The sequence below is a fragment of the Drosophila ananassae genome, chromosome 3R (assembly GCF_017639315.1).
Source record: "Drosophila ananassae strain 14024-0371.13 chromosome 3R, ASM1763931v2, whole genome shotgun sequence".
NCBI classification, from domain to species: domain Eukaryota; kingdom Metazoa; phylum Arthropoda; class Insecta; order Diptera; family Drosophilidae; genus Drosophila; species Drosophila ananassae.
The window spans coordinates 3,258,255-3,279,218 of NC_057930.1; the positions used below are offsets into that span (position 1 = coordinate 3,258,255).

At 40.4% G+C, this 20,964-nt stretch overlaps 1 protein-coding gene across 1 annotated transcript in view; it reads right to left on the reverse strand.

The window, feature by feature from the left end:
- Positions 1-19,736, reverse strand: part of LOC6498871 (kelch-like protein 10) — a 110,559-nt gene extending 90,823 nt beyond the window's left edge. The window contains 4 exon segments of the mRNA XM_014904644.3: positions 18,463-18,727; positions 18,827-19,111; positions 19,176-19,533; positions 19,598-19,736. Coding sequence (XP_014760130.2) covers positions 18,463-18,727; positions 18,827-19,111; positions 19,176-19,483 — 858 coding nt within the window. The 5' untranslated portion in view covers positions 19,484-19,533; positions 19,598-19,736.
- Positions 19,737-20,964: the final 1,228 nt, after the last annotated feature.

The window sequence follows — 20,964 nt, forward strand, 5'->3', positions numbered from 1 at the left end:
GCATTTACTTATACATGTGTGTGTATTTGATTGGCAACTTTGCTTTTTGGAGTCTGCATATTTTTGGTCAATACCCTAAAAAATATGGAGTATATCTTTTCAGATTTTAGTTTATTTATTTAAAAATAAAATCTAAATAAAAAAGGGCTTAAAAAGTAAAATAGAAACATTGGCTCAACTAGGACTAGAACTCAGGCCCTCCCGCGTTAGAAACCACAACGCTCTCCACTCGGCTAATCTCGAATTTGGTTGCTTGATGGCAAATTTTGATGTAATTCTGCTTTGTGTTTCAAGGTCTCATGTCTTAATGAGAAGACTTACAAATGCACAATTTTACGAGTAGAAAGCTTTATATGCATGTGCCCCCACTGAGCATATAATACATATAAATAAAACTCTTCTTTACTTAAATTACGGCCACCACCGTTTTTGGGCCAAACCATGGATTAAAAGCTAAAAAAAAAACCAGGCAAACCAACTCCGCCAATACTTTTCTAATATTTATTATTTTATATCGCACACCCAAAATAAATTGTTACATTCAACAATTGGTTTAACTAGGAAAGTTTTTTAATTTTTTATCTTTGCGCATTTATTTTAGATATAATACATGTTTATTCTTAACAATCTTATCCGATTTGCAAAATTTTATTAGGATAATTGGCTTAACTTTGTTGTTTTTGAAGCTGGAATGATGGGATTATGTATTGTTTCCGTTTTGGGCAATCTAATCCTATGTTTCATAAGAATCGGCCAACTATATCCTATACCTGCCATATAACTGAATGATCGGAAATGGCACAACCTTTCTATTTTTAAAGATGCTTGGGGCTGTGTTTTTTTTTGTTTATTAAACTTTGCTTTTATTTATTGGATCTTCTCTTAATTTTGAGACTAACAATAAGCATGCTTCATGAAGCCATGCTGGCACGGAGTTATTATTGAACTACATAGGTGTTGCAAATGTGGAGTGATAAGTTTTTCAAAAAACTTTGGAATTGCTGACAATTTAGAGATGCCTCTATAATTCGCAGCGTCGGATTTTTTCCCTTTTTTATGCAGCGGAATAATGAAGGATTCCTTTCACATAAGGGGAAAGATCGAAGTTTCCAGCGATAGATTAAAGAGTTTAACGAGCGGTTTGCACAGAGCCTCGGCGCAGGTCTTCAGAACACAGCCTGGTACTCCATCAGGGCCTGGCGAATACACCGGCTTGACCTTAAGAAGATCCGATAACACACCACTTTGATCGAAAGATGGGCGAAATAAAGACGGGCTCCGCCCGAAGTTAGCTTTCCTTTCTTGTTTTCGTTTTTTTTGTTAACGTTTAAAAAAATTTAAGAATGGGAAAAGGCTATAAACAGAAAGTTCGGGATGCGCGGCTCAAAAGCGAAGAGTTCAAGGCTTGGGCGACACCGACGAAAGGCGATTTTTGTCCAGTTACTGCAAAAGCACAATTACCGCAAAACTTTCCGATTTGCGCGCCCATGCCGTGAAACACCAAAGTGCTTCAGGCGGATTTCAACAATCCAAAAAATTGGATTTTGTGACTTTGCCAATCAAACCAATGGAACAGGGAGCGGGAAATTTGTACTCATGATTTTTACCAAGTAGAAAATAGACGAATTAATTGATATTTTAATATAAGACAAACAAAATTAAATTTACCGTTAACTAAGTCCAAAAATATATGTTAAAAAAAAGGAATGTTTATGGCTTTTTTATAATTTTTTTGTATCATTATTTTATGGTTTTTCACGTGAAAAACAGTTTTTTTTTTTAAAAAGTTGGCAACACTGTCTGCTGTGGGCGTTCATATTTAAAGTAAAAGTCAAGAAATCAACTGATAGCGAAAGTATGGGAAAATAAATATCTACGTTACTAAAAAGAGAACCAAATAACCAAGAACTAGAAAAAACATTCCCGAACGAGTATGATTTACAATGTACTAGGGCTACTATGCAAAGCGCTCAAGAAGACAATGGTAACTGAATTCAGATTACAGAGCGACCCAATAATGTTTTCAATCACAAATTAATATTTGAAAAAAAATATCATTAATGAATTAGGCCAATATTTTAATAAAACTATTAATACAATGACTGTGGACGGAAGTCCACGAGGTGACGACCTGCATGCCTTGGCGTGCGCGAGGAAGCTTTATATATAGCCGAAGAATTAAAAATGTTCTGTAGGCAACCGATCTAAATGAATTATACATCAATCGAAAGGTATTGTTTCAATTAGATAATTTTTGTCGAAACATATTCCAAAAGTTATTTGTTTTGGAAGAAATTAGGGTGAAAGTAAGTGGACACATTTTAGTCCCCAGATAAAACATTATATATTCGCATTCTAGAGCCAAATACGCGTCGATTGGTACCTCAATCGACCCGATCCGACATTTCATTCAGAAGTAATTCGAAAGTTATATTTTTTTCTTCTTCAAAATGAAGCCACTTTGCGTCGGTTTGTCGGTTTGTCTGTTTGCACTATTTTTTTCCTAACAATCCTGAATAAAATTGGAAAATGTTTGTTACTTATATGATACTATTGTTGTTGATCATATGAGCAACTATTGTGCTACAACTTTTTGAAATACCTTAAGCTTACGTCAAAAAATTAAAAAAACTTGTTTTATTAAAAAATTCATAACTTTATAATTAAGAAAGATATTAAAAATAGCTTTACACCGTTGAAAGGGTTTTTTAAATATCTATTTCACTTTGTTTGAGTTCATATACCTGCAAAATTCGTTAACTCAAGTGCAGCTACCCATTTTGTGCAGCCTCCTGTGAAGCTTGCATTTACTTATACATGTGTGTGTATTTGATTGGCAACTTTGCTTTTTGGAGTCTGCATATTTTTGGTCAATACCCTAAAAAATATGGAGTATATCTTTTCAGATTTTAGTTTATTTATTTAAAAATAAAATCTAAATAAAAAAGGGCTTAAAAAGTAAAATAGAAACATTGGCTCAACTAGGACTAGAACTCAGGCCCTCCCGCGTTAGAAACCACAACGCTCTCCACTCGGCTAATCTCGAATTTGGTTGCTTGATGGCAAATTTTGATGTAATTCTGCTTTGTGTTTCAAGGTCTCATGTCTTAATGAGAAGACTTACAAATGCACAATTTTACGAGTAGAAAGCTTTATATGCATGTGCCCCCACTGAGCATATAATATATATAAATAAAACTCTTCTTTACTTAAATTACGGCCACCACCGTTTTTGGGCCAAACCATGGATTAAAAGCTAAAAAAAAACCAGGCAAACCAACTCCGCCAATACTTTTCTAATATTTATTATTTTATATCGCACACCCAAAATAAATTGTTACATTCAACAATTGGTTTAACTAGGAAAGTTTTTTAATTTTTTATCTTTGCGCATTTATTTTAGATATAATACATGTTTATTCTTAACAATCTTATCCGATTTGCAAAATTTTATTAGGATAATTGGCTTAACTTTGTTGTTTTTGAAGCTGGAATGATGGGATTATGTATTGTTTCCGTTTTGGGCAATCTAATCCTATGTTTCATAAGAATCGGCCAACTATATCCTATACCTGCCATATAACTGAATGATCGGAAATGGCACAACCTTTCTATTTTTAAAGATGCTTGGGGCTGTGTTTTTTTTTGTTTATTAAACTTTGCTTTTATTTATTGGATCTTCTCTTAATTTTGAGACTAACAATAAGTTTTCAAATCTTAACATTAACATTTAACTAACAGTAGACTAAGACTGCATTCTGGTTGCACGTTCCTCAAGACGGTCGCTGGGTGGGTAGGTCATTGCGACGAAGTCGTGATTGGTTGCTCAACTTTGTTAGACCTCTCGCCAGGTGGTTAGGGTGCGACAATAGCTTGCTAAGGTACTTTTCCTTCTGTTCTGCGATCACATCTTTGATTGGAAGAATGTTTAAGTCGCGATGTATGTTTTCGTTGCGAACGTACCACGGTCCCCGGTGATTGTTCTCAAGATCTTCGACTGAGCTCGCTGGACTATGTCAATATTGCTATTGCTGGCATTCCCCCATAACTGGGAGCCGTACGTCCATATGGGTTTAAGTACCGAGTTATACAGCAGGACTTTATATTCAAGGCAAAGGGGAGACCGAGCGTTGATAAGCCAATGAAGGCTGCTGGCTTTTAGCTTTAGGTGGGTTCTTTTAGCTTCTATGTGCCGACGCCACGTGAGTCTTCTATCGAGGTGTACTCCTAGATATGTTACCTCGTTTGCTTGCGGGAGTAGGGTGTTGTTTAGCGTAAGGGGCGGGCAGTTTTGCCTATTCAAGGTGAACGTAACGTGCTTGCCATTTTTCAACATCCACCAGATGAAGAGCTAGCTGCGCAGTTGCTTGCATCGGGCATTTTGAGCGGCTAAGAATAGCTGTATCATCAGCAAACGTAGATGTTGTTAGTCACGACTAACAACACACACGTGCTTGTCGGGATGTCTGCTGTGTAGAGAACATAAAATGTTGGTCCGAGTACACTTCCTTGAGGAACCCCAGCTCCAACAGTGAATTCGTCAGATATATCAGTGTTGCACCTCACAGCAAATTTTCTGTCGTAAAGGTAAGACTCTAAAAGCTTGTGGGTATTACAAGGGAGCATTCTCTTGATCTTGTACATTAGACCTTCTAGCCAGACTCTATCAAATGCTTGAGAGACATCTAGAAATATTGCGGTACAGTACTCGCGTTTTTCGAATGCATTCCGAATTTCTGCTGTTATCCGGTTGACCTGCTCAATTGTTCCGTGCTTTTCACGAAACCCAAACTGATGTGACGGGATTCCTTCCTGGATCCTTAGGTATGTGTTTATACGAGTCAGAATGCATTTCTCAAAGAGTTTAGATAAGCATGAAAGTAGGCTTATAGGTCTATATGACGTGGGAATTGTGTGGTCTTTTCCCGGCTTTGCTATCATTATTATAATTGACTTTTTCCATCTCGCTGGAAAGTGGCCAAGTTTTGCGATGGCGTTGAAGAGCTGGGTGATAGTGCAGACGGCGCAATATGCAAGCTCAATGATCATTTTGGGAGTTATGAGGTCGCAGCCTGGTGATTTTTTCGGATTTAGTTGGTTTTTGATGATATTGGCGATTTCGTTTGGGCGAAACTCGATTGGTTCATATTGAAGCTGAGGCTCATATGGTAAAGTCGGCAAAGTAAAGGCACTAGTGGCCGGATTTGGTTGGAAGATATTTTTAAGGTGATTGGCAAACGTGCTGGCTCTGTCTGCATCGCTGCGCGCCCAGCCGCCTGTGGGATTTCTAATAGGCATCACGGTTTCTTTCGGTGAGCTTAGAGTTGGGTGAGCTCTCCATAGTGAGTGTTTTGTACTAGAAGTTGACAATTGCTCTATATAGCGGCGGTGGACATAATCTTCTTCTTGCTGTAGGGCTTTAGTAAGTTGACGTGAGGCATGTCTGAAGCTTTGCTTAGCAGATGGCGATCTGTGGAATTGCCACTCGCGACGTAAACGCCGCTTTTCGAGGACGAGCTGTTCGATTTGTAGATTTGTCTTTTTATTGCTTTGTGTATTTATAGTTTGCGATGTTGAGGCTCGAGCTGCAGAGACGAGTACAGACTCAAGTGAATTAACAAAGCTGTCTACGTTGGCTTCATCGTGGAGACGAGGACTTAGCTCAATGTGTGAGCTGATATATTCTGTATATTCTATTCTATATATTCTGTATTCTGATTCTGTACTTAACCCAATTGGTTTTCTGTGAGGTCAATTTTAATGGTTGTTCCAATGTTCCTGGATGTCGCAGTAGATTAAACAGGACAGGCGAGTGATCAGATGAAAGATCCGATAGGCAATTGACACTTATCAGATTTTTAGGGATGTTTTTGGTAATCGCAAAGTCTATTAAATCTGGTAGTTTCCTTGGGTCTGCCGGCCAGTATGTTGGTGTGCCAGAAGAAACATAGTCGAGCTTGTTCTTGGCTTTGATAATTGCATTATAGAGCTGCTTCCCTTTTGGAGTCACGAGACGGGATCCCCAGTGTGTGTGCTTGGCATTGTAGTCTCCTGCTGCTATGAAGTGGTCTCCAAGTGTGTTGAAAAACTGCATAAACTCATCTTCAGCTATATTGAAGCGAGGGGGCAGTATACGGCGGCTAGTGTAAGTTGGTTGCCAGTATTTAGTTGTATATTTATAGATGTGGCCTGTAGGTAGTTTTTAGCAGATTTGTTTTGATAATGGTGCTTTATGCGGCTTCTGATTAGAATTCCAGTCCCACCATGTGCTTTACCATCTGGATGATTTGTTCCGTAGAATGAATATCCTCGTAGTTGAAAATTGTATTTGTTTGTAAGGTGTGTTTCCGAAAGCAGCATTACATCGATATGATTGTCGAGTAGGAATTGAGCTAACTCAAGTTTATGTTGCGAAACGCCGTTAGCGTTCCACGTAGATATCTGTAGGGAAGCCATTATTTGGATTGTTGTGAAACCAGCATTTGAATCAATAGATTTTGGTTTCGCATTAAATCTTGCATAGTTGTGCGCCGACATAAATTCCGTCAGGCATTGTTGTAGGCTGCATATCATAGCTTCAAAGTTGCTTTTTGGCTGCTCTGTTGGTTGATGTTGCTGAGCCGTGTTCGGTTCTTGGTATGCTGATTGCAGAGATGAGATTCTTGAGGCAGGTGTCGCCAGTCCTGATTTTAAGGCGCTTGCGTATGTCACATTTTTGTCAGAGTTAATGGGTCCTAGTGAGGATCTGGCTGCAGTCGAGAAGAAGACTTCAGGGTTTGATCTGGACGCCGTGAACTGTCCATTTTGGGTGCGGGCAGCTATTCCTTTCTGGTGGATGCGACTTTTCAGCTCCTTATAGACTGGGCATCCTCTATAATTAGCAGTGTGATTGCCACCGCAGTTGCCGCATTTTTTCGAGTTGCTGTCATCTTTGCTCGCTGGGCAGTGTGCGGAGTCATGAAGCTCTCCGCAAACTACACACACCGGGCGCAGTTTACAGTATGACCTTGTATGGCCATATTCCTGGCAGTTCGCACATTGTACCGGGCCATTGCGTTTGTGCGGTTCCTCAACTGTAATTCTGCGGTGCAGCAGGTACTGAAGATTGTATATTGGGTGCACTTCGTATTTCTTCAGGAGCTTGGTTTCTGGTTTGAGCTCAACCTTAAAGAGTGGCTGCGGCTTTCTATCCCTGTTAAGGATATTAAAGACTGTCTTGGCGCTAAAACCCTTCTCCTGTAGCGCCTTTTTTATCTCTGCAGGCGTTACTTCGGGCTCTATGCCCTTAAGTACGACTTGCAGGCTCTTGCTGCTTTTTAGCTGATACGTGTAAAAGTTCTTTTTATTCTCGGTAAGATATTTTGATAATACTCTGTAGTTATCTTCAGACTTCATTTAAACTTTTGTTTCTCGAATGTTGCCCTTTACAAGGGGTATTATGTGGAAGTTATCCTTACCAATAAGCTCAATAATTTTGTTGACAAGAACATTGGAACTTTTTTCGCGTATATAGATAGGCGGAGGTTTTGGCTTCCTTTTCTCAACTTCAGTGGATTCGACCGCCTCAACCTCATCGGCGTCTGCCAAGATTTTAAATCGGTTTGAGTTAATGGGCGTTTCTTTTGCTGCTAGGCTAGCATAGCCACGGGTTATTTTGCGTTTGAAATTCAGGGGGCTCAGCTTCCTTTTGATTTGGATGTAGCGATCCATGCCAGTCTGCACAGCCGGCTTAATATAGTCATTGTTTTTGTTTTGGTTTTCGGGCAGCGCGGACGTATTACTATTTGCGCTGCTAGCTGATGATGTCGTTAAACGCGCTGTCGATACAGTTGCGGTTGTTGTTGTTGTTACTGTTGACGTTGTCAAAGAAATTGAGGTGCTAGTTACTGCACTCTTTGGCTGCAGAGACATCGATGGTATCGAGGGGGAGCAGGAACACGCTCTCTACGTTTAAGAATTCGGTCAAGTTGGGGGTAATTGACCGCGCTTGATCAGAGCCTGCATGGTTTTCGGTTGCTTTAAAAGAGAAGTACGCGTTGTTTCTTTGTACTGAGCGCCGTCTCTCGTCTTGCTCACGTTGACGAACGTCGTTTAAGCTCATTGCAGTCGAGGTTGATTTAGTTTGAGTTTTAAGAGTTGTGTTTTATATTAATTAATTAATTAATTAATCAATATAAACATTAGCGATTTCATCGCAAAAAGCGTCTTTTCGCGTTATTGTAGATTTCTTAGACCAGTCACTGCACTTTTATGATTTTATTGAATATTTTTTCCCGGAGCACAATAAAAACACGTCTGCATGCGAACAGCTCAAGTCTAACTGTCTCACTCCACATTTGCAACACATATTTAGTTCAATAATAACTCCTTGTCAGCATGGCTTCATTAAGCGCCGCTCCACCACTACCAACATATTACCAACTTAAGGAAGCCATCTTGGACCCCTGCTTTTTACACTGTTTATTAACGACTTGCCCCTTGCCTTAACTAATTCACTTGTACTTATATACGCTGATGACGTTAAGCTATGCCTTCAATATAAATTCACTAGTGCCCAGTCTAGACTTCAATCCGATTTGGATAAACTTCAAAATTGGTGTTTAGCAAATAACTTAAAGCTTAATGGATCGAAATGTAAACTTGTGTCTTTTTACCGATCTAGTCCTCACCAGGCTATGTACTTTCTCTATGGGAACGCCTTAGAACGATTAACTCAGGTTAACGATCTAGGTGTCCTATTAGATTTGAAACTTAAATTTACCGACCATGCATCTACCATGGTTAATAAAGCTATGGGTGTGCTTGGTTTTATTAAAAGATGGTCAAAAGAATTTAATGACCCGTACATAACTAAAACGTTATATACATCACTGGTCCGTCCGATTCTTGAGTATGGATCGTGTGTCTGGAGTCCTCAATATGGAGTACACCAAGATCACATTGAATCTGTACAAAAAAACTTCCTTACTTTTGCGCTTAGGGGACTTAATTGGGATGCAAATCTTTACCTCCCCTCTTATCATAGTAGACTTTTACTAATCAACTTACCATCATTAACAAATCGTAGAACGATGCTGGGTGTCATGTTTTTATATAATCTTATTTATGGAAATATAGACAGCCAGCATTTACTAACACGCTTAAATTTTAACATTCCTAGTAGAAGGACCAGAAACTTTCGTCCTCTGCTCCTCAGCCATTGTAGTTCGACATATACCCAACACGATCCGTTCAGGGTATTATGTTCGGACTACAATGGTCTCTACCACATCTTGTCACTTTGCCCTACTAACAATCTTAAATCGCTTATATTAACCGCCTTATCTGTGCAACACTCTTCCTCGTAATATCTTTCTCCAAATCCTCGCTTATCTATCTCGGATCTATTCCCGCGATTCGAGCCGTACGTTACGCGGCAGCGTCCCTCGGTCGGTTGGACGGGAGGTGGGCTGTACGTATGCAGTGGGAACCGCGCAAAAAAAACATCTGGCGAATACCGTGCATATATTCGCCGCTGCAGGATTCAGTTTACTCAGGATCCGAAGCAGTTTTATAACTTTGTTAACACTAAGCGTAAACAAGTATCTTTTCCTCCCCTGCTTACGTTTGAGAACTCTTATGCGAACACTGATCAGGCAATGGCCGATCTCTATTTGCCAGGCCCTGATGGAGACCAGGCAGTGTTCTGAAAAACTGAGCCGAGGCTCTGTGCAAACCGCTCGTTAAACTCTGTTCGTCCGTTGAGCGTTATGCGGCAACTACGTTAAACTTGAACTCACGGGAGTAACGGTAGGTCCCGGAGTCGTAGTCAAAACCGTAAATAGTCCTGACTAAATTTACCTGGATTCTGCAAGGGACTGCTCGGGTTGGCCAGACGCTTGCTGTGATCAGGCATGAGTTGATGTGCTTGAAGTCCTGGGGTGGTTTTCCTCAAGTACCGGTGCTATGGTGGTTCGGCTGATTCCTTATCGGCCGGTCCTACTGGCGGTCCGTTTCACGGGAGCAACACTCGAAGTAGGTTAGATTGCGCGGGGTCTGCTGGTGGTCCGTTGCACGGGAGCAACACTCGAGCTAGACTGGTATGCCTCGGGGTTTCCTCGTGGTTCGTTTCACGGGAGCAACACTTGGAGTAGTTAGGTAACGCGGGGTCTACTGGCGGTCCGTTTCACGGGAGCAACACTCGAAGTAGACTGGTATGCCGCGGGATCAACTCGTGGTCCGTTTCACGGGAGCAACACGCGAAGTAATAAGGTGACGCGGGGTCTATTTTGGTCCGTTTCACGGGAGCAACACTAGAAGTAGACTGGTATACCGCGGATGCTACTTGTGAACCGTTTTACACAGGATCACTCGAAGTAGGTTGATTTTAAGTGCCGTGGTCCAGACACTGAGTATCGAGACGATTGACTCTGATTTCGAAACTATCTTTATTTCAGAAGAACAACTCTTATATAAGATGCTAAATTAAAATGTCAATGGCATGGACGTGCTAAACCTAATGTTAATGCCAGGGTCACCCACCTCTGAGTCTGCTGACTCAGATTGTTTGTTTTTGCTTGCATCGGTCAGTCGGTCATTCTTCCCGCTGATATGCTGATTCTGCTTCTGGCGCCGTCTACTAGTGCTGGGTTAATAGGTTGGATATAGTTTTATGCTTATTACTAATTATTTATAAGTGAGAAAATCGGTTAATGGGTTTGTATATTGCGACATGCTGATGCATATTGATTGGATCAAATTACTAAGTGTGCATATAGGGTAGTAGGTCTTGGCACTAGGTGCCAACATTCTCCCCCCATTGAGGGACTCAATCCAATGCGGCTGTGCGTTGTTGTTGAACCGTCTCAGTGAACCGATGTGTACCCTTGTACTAGAACATATTGTGGATCTTAAAACTAGTTCCTAAAAATCTAATGTTACTAACAAAAAAATGTTTGCATTATGTGGATGAGATCTCCAACATTTATACGATACCAATGATAATTCTATCCGGCCTCTTGTCTCCTTCGCCTTATTGCGCGCCCTCGTAACCATTCTCCTTGGGCATCCAATGAAGTACTAGACCTTCTTTCTGGTTGGTCAGTGCGCATACAGGACTCTTGGTCCTCTCTTGACCTTGCTTCTTGCTCCCCTTTGGAGATGCATGTCACCCATGCCAGATAGGAGGTGACTTCTACTTCTTGACTTTCCTTGATTACTGGCCCTTGCACTCTGTGCTCTTCAGTTGTGAGTTGACAACCTTGGGCTTGTGGTTTGGGGTCCGCCTGCGGCTCTTCTTGTTGATCTTGTCGTGGCTCGTTATCTTCTTGTTGATCCGCAATGAGTGGGGAACTATGTACTCTTCCGGATTTTACTATTTGCTCCTTGCCGATGCATGGAATCAAACCTTGTCGTGGCTCGTTAGCTTCCGGTGTCCAAGCCGTCGTATTACCAACGACTTGATCTGCCTTGATGTTAGGAGCTGATTCCAGTCGCACTGGCCCCATCACAATCCATCCAAGCGCGGTATTTTTTAGTAGTGGTTGTCCTTCTCCCAAATATGTCTGTTGTGGCCTCATAAGCTGGGAGAAGATTTCGGTGCCCAACAACAGATCAATATTCTGGGGCTGCGTAAATTCAGGATCGGCTAAGCGCAACTGAGGTGAGATGTTTCTTGGCGCTTGAATAGGGTGGGATGGTTGATTGGGCATTATTTCCGGTAGCACAACGACGTTAATTTGATCTTTGAAGTCAGTGGTTAATGATGGTAGGGTCACCACAGCCTTTTTTCGTGATCTGTTAGTTGTTCCTCCCAGTGCAGCGATATTCAGGCTCCAATTGTAGTCCAAGTGTGTCAGCCATCCTTCTGGTGATTATGTTAATCTGTGATCCAGAATCTAGGAGTGTGCGGCATTGCTGATGGGTTCCGGCTGGGCCATGTATTGCCACTTGGGCGGTTGGTAACAGAACGGTGGGCTTATCTGTAAGCTGGGCTGTGGCTGAACACACCAATCGTGATGACCTGGATCGAAGTGGAGCAGCCGACGTATTTTTCTGCATTGTTACTTGACTGGTTGCCTGACACTCAAGGGTTTCTAATATCTGCTTCAGAGATTGTCGATTGGTTGGATCGGTGACGGCTAGTTCTAGAGCTGACAGCGTGTGTGGATCCAATCTTTCCTCAATGATGTGTATCAAGATTGGGTCCCAGTTGTCTGTTGACACTTTGAGTGCGTCGAGAGTGGCGACCGTTCGGAGCACGGTATCATGTAAGCTGCGCAGCTGGTCCGCTGATCCATTTGTTCTGGGGTGTCCGAAAAGCTCTTGAATCGCGGATTTAATTAACAGCCGTTCATTGTGGTATCGATTCTTTAGTCGTTGCCATGCATCTTGGTAACTGGTCTGTCCGCCAATCGACGTTGCGATTAGGTTTTGTGCTTCACCTGTTACATGATTCTCCAAATGACGGAATTTTACAGCATCGCTGTAGTCTTGATCGTGGATGCATTCCTTAAAAATTTCGTAGAATCTTAGCCATTGTCGGTAGTCTCCGTCAAACTTTGGAATTTCTACTGGTGGTATTACAAACGGAGGTGCAATCGCGGGTTTTTGTGTTGATGCTGAAGTTGATTGCGATTCTTCGCTCAAAAACGAAAAGTATTCTGCTCGTACAACCTAAAATCTGTCATCGGTGTGTCCATCATTTTTTATAGCTGGTTCCAGGTCGACGAGATCATGGTATCCCGTGACGATTTCCTTCCATAGCTCCTTCATGTGTTGTCTGACGTGTGTGGACACTTCCCGTCCTTCGGTGCGGTTGCACAGAAAGTCTTCCATATCGTCTAATCGTCCTTCATGTCTTCGTTTTAATGATGTTAATCGAAGGTCTTCTCCTTCGCTTCCTCGTAATGATTGTGCCTTTGGCTCGAGATTTTCGCCTGTTTTCCGGGGCCTTTGTGACGGGCCTGACATTGATGGGATTCCATCCGAAAATATTGCTTCATATTTTGTCACAAGCTCTTCTAGCGCTTTGGCCTTTGTGAAATACTTATTCTCAGGACTTAGTGCTAGCTCCTTGAGCTTGGCATCATTTTTTTAAACTGGGTCCATGAGTGAGTGAGCTGTCTGAGTTTTTCTTCAAAGTATCCTCCATTGAGTTTACGCTCTGCGGAGTCCTTAGTGGAGTTTCTTATTAGCCTTTGGATGGCTATGTTGCTTTCAATTTGCTCATCAATGAGCAATTGGATTACGGGGTCTGATTCTGATCCCATTGGTGCAATGTATCTCTCCTCTCCTTTTTTTTTTTTTTTTCGTTGAGTTAAATTGCGTTGAGGTTTGTGTTCAAGTTGTGATCCTAAAGGATCGCGTCGGGGTCACCAAATGTTCGTCCGTAGAGCGTTATGCGGCAACTACGTCAAACTTGAACTCACGGGAGTAACGGTAGGTCCCGGAGTCGTAGTCAAAGACCGTAAATAGTCTTGACTAAATTTACCTGGATTCTGCAAGGGACTGCTCGGGTTGGCCAGACGCTTGCGGTGATCAGGCTGGAGTTGATGTGCTTGAAGTCCTGGGGTGGTTTTCCTCAAGTACCGGTGCTATGGTGGTTCGGCTGATTCCTTATCGGCCGGTCCTACTGGCGGTCTGTTTCACGGGAGCAACACTCGAAGTAGGTTAGATAGCGCGGGGTCTGCTGGTGGTCCGTTGCACGGGAGCAACACTCGAGCTAGACTGGTATGCCGCGGGGTTTCCTCGTGGTCCGTTTCACGGGAGCAACACTCGAAGTAGACTGGTATGCCGCGGGATCAACTCGTGGTCCGTTTCACGGGAGCAACACGCGAAGTAATAAGGTGACGCGGGGTCTATTTTGGTCCGTTTCACGGGAGCAACACTAGAAGTAGACTGGTATACCGCGGATGCTACTTGTGAACCGTTTTACACAGGATCACTCGAAGTAGGTTGATTTTAAGTGCCGTGGTCCAGACACTGAGTAACGAGACGATTGACTCTGATTTCGAAACTATCTTTATTTCAGAAGAACAACTCTTATATAAGAGCTAAATTAAAATGTCAATGGCATGGACGTGCTAAACCTAATGTTAATGCCAGGGTCACCCACCTCTGAGTCTGCTGACTCAGATTGTTTGTTTTTGCTTGCATCGGTCAGTCGGTCATTCTTCCCGCTGATATGCTGATTCTGCTTCTGGCGCCGTCTACTAGTGCTGGGTTAATAGGTTGGATATAGTTTTATGCTTATTACTAATTATTTATAAGTGAGAAAATCGGTTAGTGGCTTTGTATATTGCGACATGCTGATGCATATTGATTGGATCAAATTACTAAGTCTGCATATAGGGTAGTAGGTCTTGGCACTAGGTGCCAACAAACTCTTTAATCTATCGCTGGAAACTTCGATCTTTCCCCTTATGTGAAAGGAATCCTTCACTATTCCGCTGCATAAAAAAGGGAAAAAATCCGACGCTGCGAATTATAGAGGCATCTCTAAATTGTCAGTAATTCCAAAGCTTTTTGAAAAACTTATCACTCCACATTTGCAACACCTATGTAGTTCAATAATAACTCCGTGCCAGCATGGCTTCATGAAGCGCCGCTTCACCACTACCAACTTATTGGAGCTAACATCTTTTATCACGGATGGCTTCCGGAATGGCTTACAAACAGACTTAATTTGCACTGACTTCAGTAAAGCATTTGACTCTGTTAACCATTCGCTTCTTATAACGGACGGACCAGTGATGTACATAACGTTTTAGTTATGTACGGGTCATTAAATTCTTTTGACCATCTTTTAATAAAACCAAGCACACCCATAGCTTTATTGACCATGGTAGATATATGGTCGGTAAATTTAAGTTTCAAATCTAATAGGACACCTAGATCGTAAACCTGAGTTAATCGTTCTAAGGCGTTCCCATAGAGAAAGTACATAGCCTGGTGAGGACTAGATCGGTAAAAAGACATAAGTTTACATTTCGATCCATTAAGCTTTAGGTTATTTGATAAACACCAATTTTGAAGTTTATCCAAATCGGATTGAAGTCTAGACTGGTCGCTAGTAAATTTATACTGAAGACATAGCTTAACGTGAATTAGTTAAGGCGAGGTTAATAAACAGTGTAAAAAGTAGGGGTCCAAGATGGAAACATTTTTAAAAAAGACACTTTGGGTTCTCCCAGATAAGTAGCTCAAACTCCAGATAAGAAGATCAGTTGGGAATGCAGTGTAAATTACGTCTGTTTGCAAGCCATTCCGGAAGCCATCCGTGATAAAAGATGTTAGCTCCAATAAGTTGGTAGTGGTGGAGCGGCGCTTCATAAAGCCATGCTGGCACGGAGTTATTATTGAACTACATAGGTGTTGCAAATGTGGAGTGATAAGTTTTTCAAAAAGCTTTGGAATTGCTGACAATTTAGAGATGCCTCTATAACACAGGCCAACAGCAAAAAATCTCCACGTATAATTTTACCTGCTCCATAACCTTAAGGCTCCCCTGAACTAAAGTCCAGAACAAACATAGGTTCTATCACCCATCGTTTCCGCGGTACACCTAAGAGAAGAAATTGATCAAATTTTACCATATATTGAATTATGTAGGCCGTGTAATGGCTATGACCATCATTGTTTCCAGTACATATCATTTTTTAAATGTATGTGTACCAACTAAAATTAAAAAATGGTATCTAGCAGTTACCATATCTTTGGAATACTCATCCAATGGAAAAGTAGACAGCCAGCATTTACTATCACGCGTTAATTTTAACGTTCCTAGTAGAAGGACTAGAAACTTTCGTCCTCTACTCCTCAGCCATTGTAGTTCGACATATCCGTACGTTACGCGGCAGCGTTTTTCGGTTGGTTGGACGGGAGGTGGGCTTTACGTATGCAGTGGGAACCGCGCGAAATATTTATAATATCGACAACGAAGACAAGTTTTCATTTATATTATTAATATTTTAATGAAATTTGAATAAAACTTTATTATTCACTTTAGCTCTACTATTTTTAAAGTACGTATGCGGCAAGAATTGAAAGGAGGGTGCAATATTCCAGCACAAGACGAATATTATTTTGTCTTTTCTCGACTCAATTTTTTTTCAATTTTTTGCACAAATACCTGCGGTTCTGATTTCGGATCCTTTAATCCTGCGGCTAATCCTACGGCATGACGATGAATTCTTCAATAAGGCGCTAAATAAATCCAGTTGTTAAATAAATGTTCACAGCACTACCGTCTAGAGCAACTTTTTATTTTTATTTTTTGTTTGCTATATATTTTTTGCCATTGTCACTAGTTGTTTTAATTTATAAATTATAGTAAATAAGTCGCCCCGGGGCGCCAAAATGTTTAATGAGATTAGTTTATCTCAACTATATTTAAAAAACTAAAGGTGGCTGTTTACTAAAAATTTCCACAACGACGAAAAGAAAATTACAAGCACTCCACTCAATGTTATAATTCGCTATATTCAACCAAAAATAACTTAAGCCTAGCTTATCTATTGCGGCGAAGCGGGGCGAATTCGCAAGAGAGCGCAAGTGAGCTTTTATTTCGTTCCCGCTCCGCCCTATGCTAACTTGGACTAGACTTCAATTTTTTCTCGACTTCAATATTTAATTATGCCACTAATCTAATCTAATTATGCTACACGCACATTAAAATATATTTAACGAACTTAAATATTAGAAAATGTGTTTTTATTCAATAGTGAGTATTAATATATATATATTTGTTAATTTAATAATGGATTGAGCCCCCTTATTAACCTTATTAAGCCTGGGGGCGAACCTTATAAGAGGGTTAATTGACAATATGACGTCATATAAACATACAATACTTCAAAAAAGGGTTTAAAAATTACCCAACAAAGAAAAAGTTTAAAGAATCAAAAAACAATTTATTTAGTAGGATTCGAATACCACTACACTTTGTTCGATTCGAGGATGGAAATCCGCTCCAAAAATTATAATTATGTGGCCCCTTCATCTTCATGTGTTTTCCCTTCATCTTTGCAAATGGGACAAGTGTTGATACAACAAATTCGTTCGAATATTTACTGAATATATTTATTCCAACTGGTCCAATGTTAATCTTGACGAACTTAGTCGTTGCTCTTAAAATTCGATGACATCGTATGATAATTACATTTTTCTTTAGAATCTTTCTTATCTCTGTTTGACCCTGACACTTCTGAGATTGAAATCTCTCTTACATCAAAGGTAAAATAAAAGCCAACATTAAAGTGGCGGACATTACTAAATTTAAATACACCTATATTAGGAATACGTAATTTTTCAAAATAGTTAAGCCCGTGCAGATGTTCAATGCGATGTGTTCGGACAGTTTTTGGCCAAAGAACATTTTCGTCCAAACACATCAGCCAAGTTCGGTAAAAAAAATGTCCAAACCTGTATGAGTTAAAAATAACCCTCTTCCTGTGAAAAATAACCCAACCTGTGGGTGTAAAACTTCCACATGATACTGCCACTGACCAACCTTCCACCTCATCTTCCTCAACTGCCAAAAACTAATTTCTTCCAGAACATTAACCTACTAGAATATTATAGGCCTTCGTAACAAGCTTCTGAAAGTTCTTTCTTTGCATCCCACATTATAGTCTATACAGAAACTTGTTAAAAGCGGAAGATCTTCAGATCTGAAGTTTTTTCCAAGTAAGTAAACCACTTTAAGACATGATCGAGCACTGCGAAGGGGAGGAGGAGTGTTAATTTCTGTAGACTCCAAATTCGCTTCTGAAGAGGTAAAATAACAAGAGTTTGGTGACATAGAATTCCTTTGCACTAAAATCATTTTGTCCAGTCAAAATTTATATGTTACCTGTTCCTACATACCACTTTGTCCGAACCACCCACATATTGGCATTACTTTATCGCTTTTCAATTCGTTTAATATAGCCATCAGTGGCCATATGGTTAATATAGCCACCAGTGACTATTAGTATACATAACTAATAAATGTTATGAACATGAGTAATTCACCAATAATTGACCAATCAGCATCACTTTCAGCAGGACTTTCTGTTTCAGATATAAATGGAATTAACATACTCTTTCCAAAATATTTATTCTACTATTTCGCTGCTATTTCTACTATTTCCCTTCTAAATATTTCTTCTACTATTGCTACTGCTAAGGATTTATGTTATTTCATGTTCGATGTTCCATGCTAAGCTAATACTTCTATCGATCTGCTTAAAACGGAAAAAGTTCGTTTTGTTGTGGTTTTTTTTTTTCAAATTAAGAAGAAAATAATAATGATTCATAAATTTACATGATTAGTTAAGAAATTCAGTAATTACAATTTTTGGATCGTATTTCCGAAATGATAGCCAAAAACGAAGTTATCCGTTTTTTATACTCAATATAAGCATATAATTAAGATTGTATAAATTTCACTCACTTTCAAAATAATGAATTACTTGATTTAAAAAATATTTATAAACCTACCTTGGGAGTCATCAGACCCAGACGAACGCCCGTCATCAGGTGTGCAACATGTTGATTGCGATTCACTGGATCCCGATCTATCCACTTTACGCAAAGCTTCCACACGTAGTCCTCCTCCCTTGTGTTAAGCTCATCGTCACTAATTATACTGTAGAAGTCTTTCACATTCATGTCTAGAATATCCGTATTTCTAGCAGCCACTTCTGTAAAATATCGAAGTGTATAGTTACGTGCCTTCTGGTAAAGGTCTTCCAAGAAGCGAAACCTGCTGAAAAAAGAAGCTTATTAAAATCCGATTTGTTATGCGCAGCTAATAAGTGACATTAATTAGACGAAATCCGATTATAGCTTAAACACTACTTTCCTCGCAAATCCCATAATGCTAACACAATTCTCCGGTGTAAGGGTGTGGCTGAGATAGTCCTTGCATTGTTTAACCAAACCCACCATACCCACATAGTCGGCGCATATGAGGAGCTCATGTACATTTTCATCAGAGATGTAAGTCTTGCGCAGGTATGCGTACTGAATAACACAATTCATTATTGAGGCGCTGATACCGGGTATATGGATGATGCGATTTTCTTCGGTGTCAACAACACTAGCTCCGCATCCGTGATTGCCCGTGTTAAACCCCGTAAACTGTGCGCTAGCGAAAAAAGGGAACGACGGTGCCCTGCAGTGGCGTACGCAGAGGTTTGGTCTATACTCACCGAAAGTACGAGCTACAAGAGCACATTATAGCGCGATGTACGTTGAAGGCTTGCTCCCCCACCGTAATTTGGGCATCGCACAGCAGATTAGACTCGCGAAGCTCATTCAGAGTGTTAAGGGCCTGGTCGCTCACTGTGGGAGTGAGAGACTTGGCGGATGCTTTTAAGATAGGGTTATGAAGATCATCGCCTGCATGACTGTTTCCATCTACGTCAACATCCATTGTGTTTTCCGGGCCCAGGGACAACGCAAGTGGCTGACCCTCATTAACGCCATGCAAATGGTTCCCGTTTTGGTTGCGATTCATTGCGAGCCAGCGGTTGCACCTCTAATGGGTCTAGGGGTACTGGTCCTTGTCTATTCCAATTTCAATATATAACAAAATTTTAATATTAGTAATTAAACGGAAGATTTCGTTTACCTATGCACACCTAGTGAAACGCGTCTTAATATTTTGTATAACTGAGGAGGAGAAAAGTCTCCGAATTCAACTGTAGGAGTAGGAATAATGCTCGATAATTAATAAACAACAACGAGACAGATCCCGAAACAAATAAAATAGGGCTACTGAGCCAAAAAAAAACTGGAGCTTCGAACAAAATATACAGTGCGTACTAGATATCATGTCATGAGGCTTCAAATAATGATTATATGATTATTTAAAATCGAAAAATGATTCGCTCATAGTATCCACAAAAAAAATGTTAAAAAAATTGGGCACATTTGTTACTGAAATATGAGCAACTTTTGTTTTAAAATGGATTAAAATTCCTTAAGTTTACAATCAACTTAAAAAAAAGGGTTATCTTTACAACCAATGGATTCATTTCACAAGGTTTTAAATATTCTTTGTAACTTCCTTTAAGACCAAACGTCCTTTAAGACAAAAGAGGAACAATGAAACGATATTTTGTTACAAAATAACTAAATTTCCTCTCTTTATCTTAAAGCGAACGGATGTGTTTTTTTGTGCGCACTGCGATTTTATTAAATCATTTATTTGATAACTTTAAACAATCCAGTGTTTATTAATATTTATTTATTGTATACATAAACAAATTTTTTATATTTCAAATATCCGGCTTCTGTTTCGGATGCCATTCGTAGGTCTAGTCTCTACTTTTGCTGTGACGGTTGTCGTGCTGCTCAGGATAAAATACGATCGTTCACGAGACTGACTAAGTGAATTCAATGACCAACTCTGTGCGCTCGATACACAGTTCAGCGTAAGAAATCCGCTGTTATTGATGTACTTGTGGCGAATAATCTTCAGCCTACTCAGCCGACAATTATGCAGCCGCTCATATCTCTGGGCACCCCAAGGGCTGGACCTGGTAAAAATTCGGTTTCCGAATTTCTCAGTATAAAAGAGCAATTGTCCGATACGTCCTTTGTGGCATCGCTCCAATTGGGACACATTAGTTCAATCCCGCTGAAAAGTCGCACAACAGGGTGCGTCCAGACCCCCGGCACAAATTGATGCTGCAGTTTTAGTTAATGCGACACCAAAACCCCAAAAGGTGATTCCACTATCGTAACATATTTTTGTGTAGCGAACTTCCCAAATTGTATTCGGACAGTTCCTTCATTGTATCCTACATTATAGTTTTTACAGAGACTTGGTAAAAGCCGCAGATTTTAAGCTCCAAAGTTTTTTCAAGTAATTACACCACTTTTAGGCGTGATAGAGCACTGAGAAGGGGAGGAGGAGTGACAATTTCTGTAGACTCCAAATGCGTGTTAAAATCTATAAATCTGTAAATTCGGTGGAACGGTCCACATACTCTG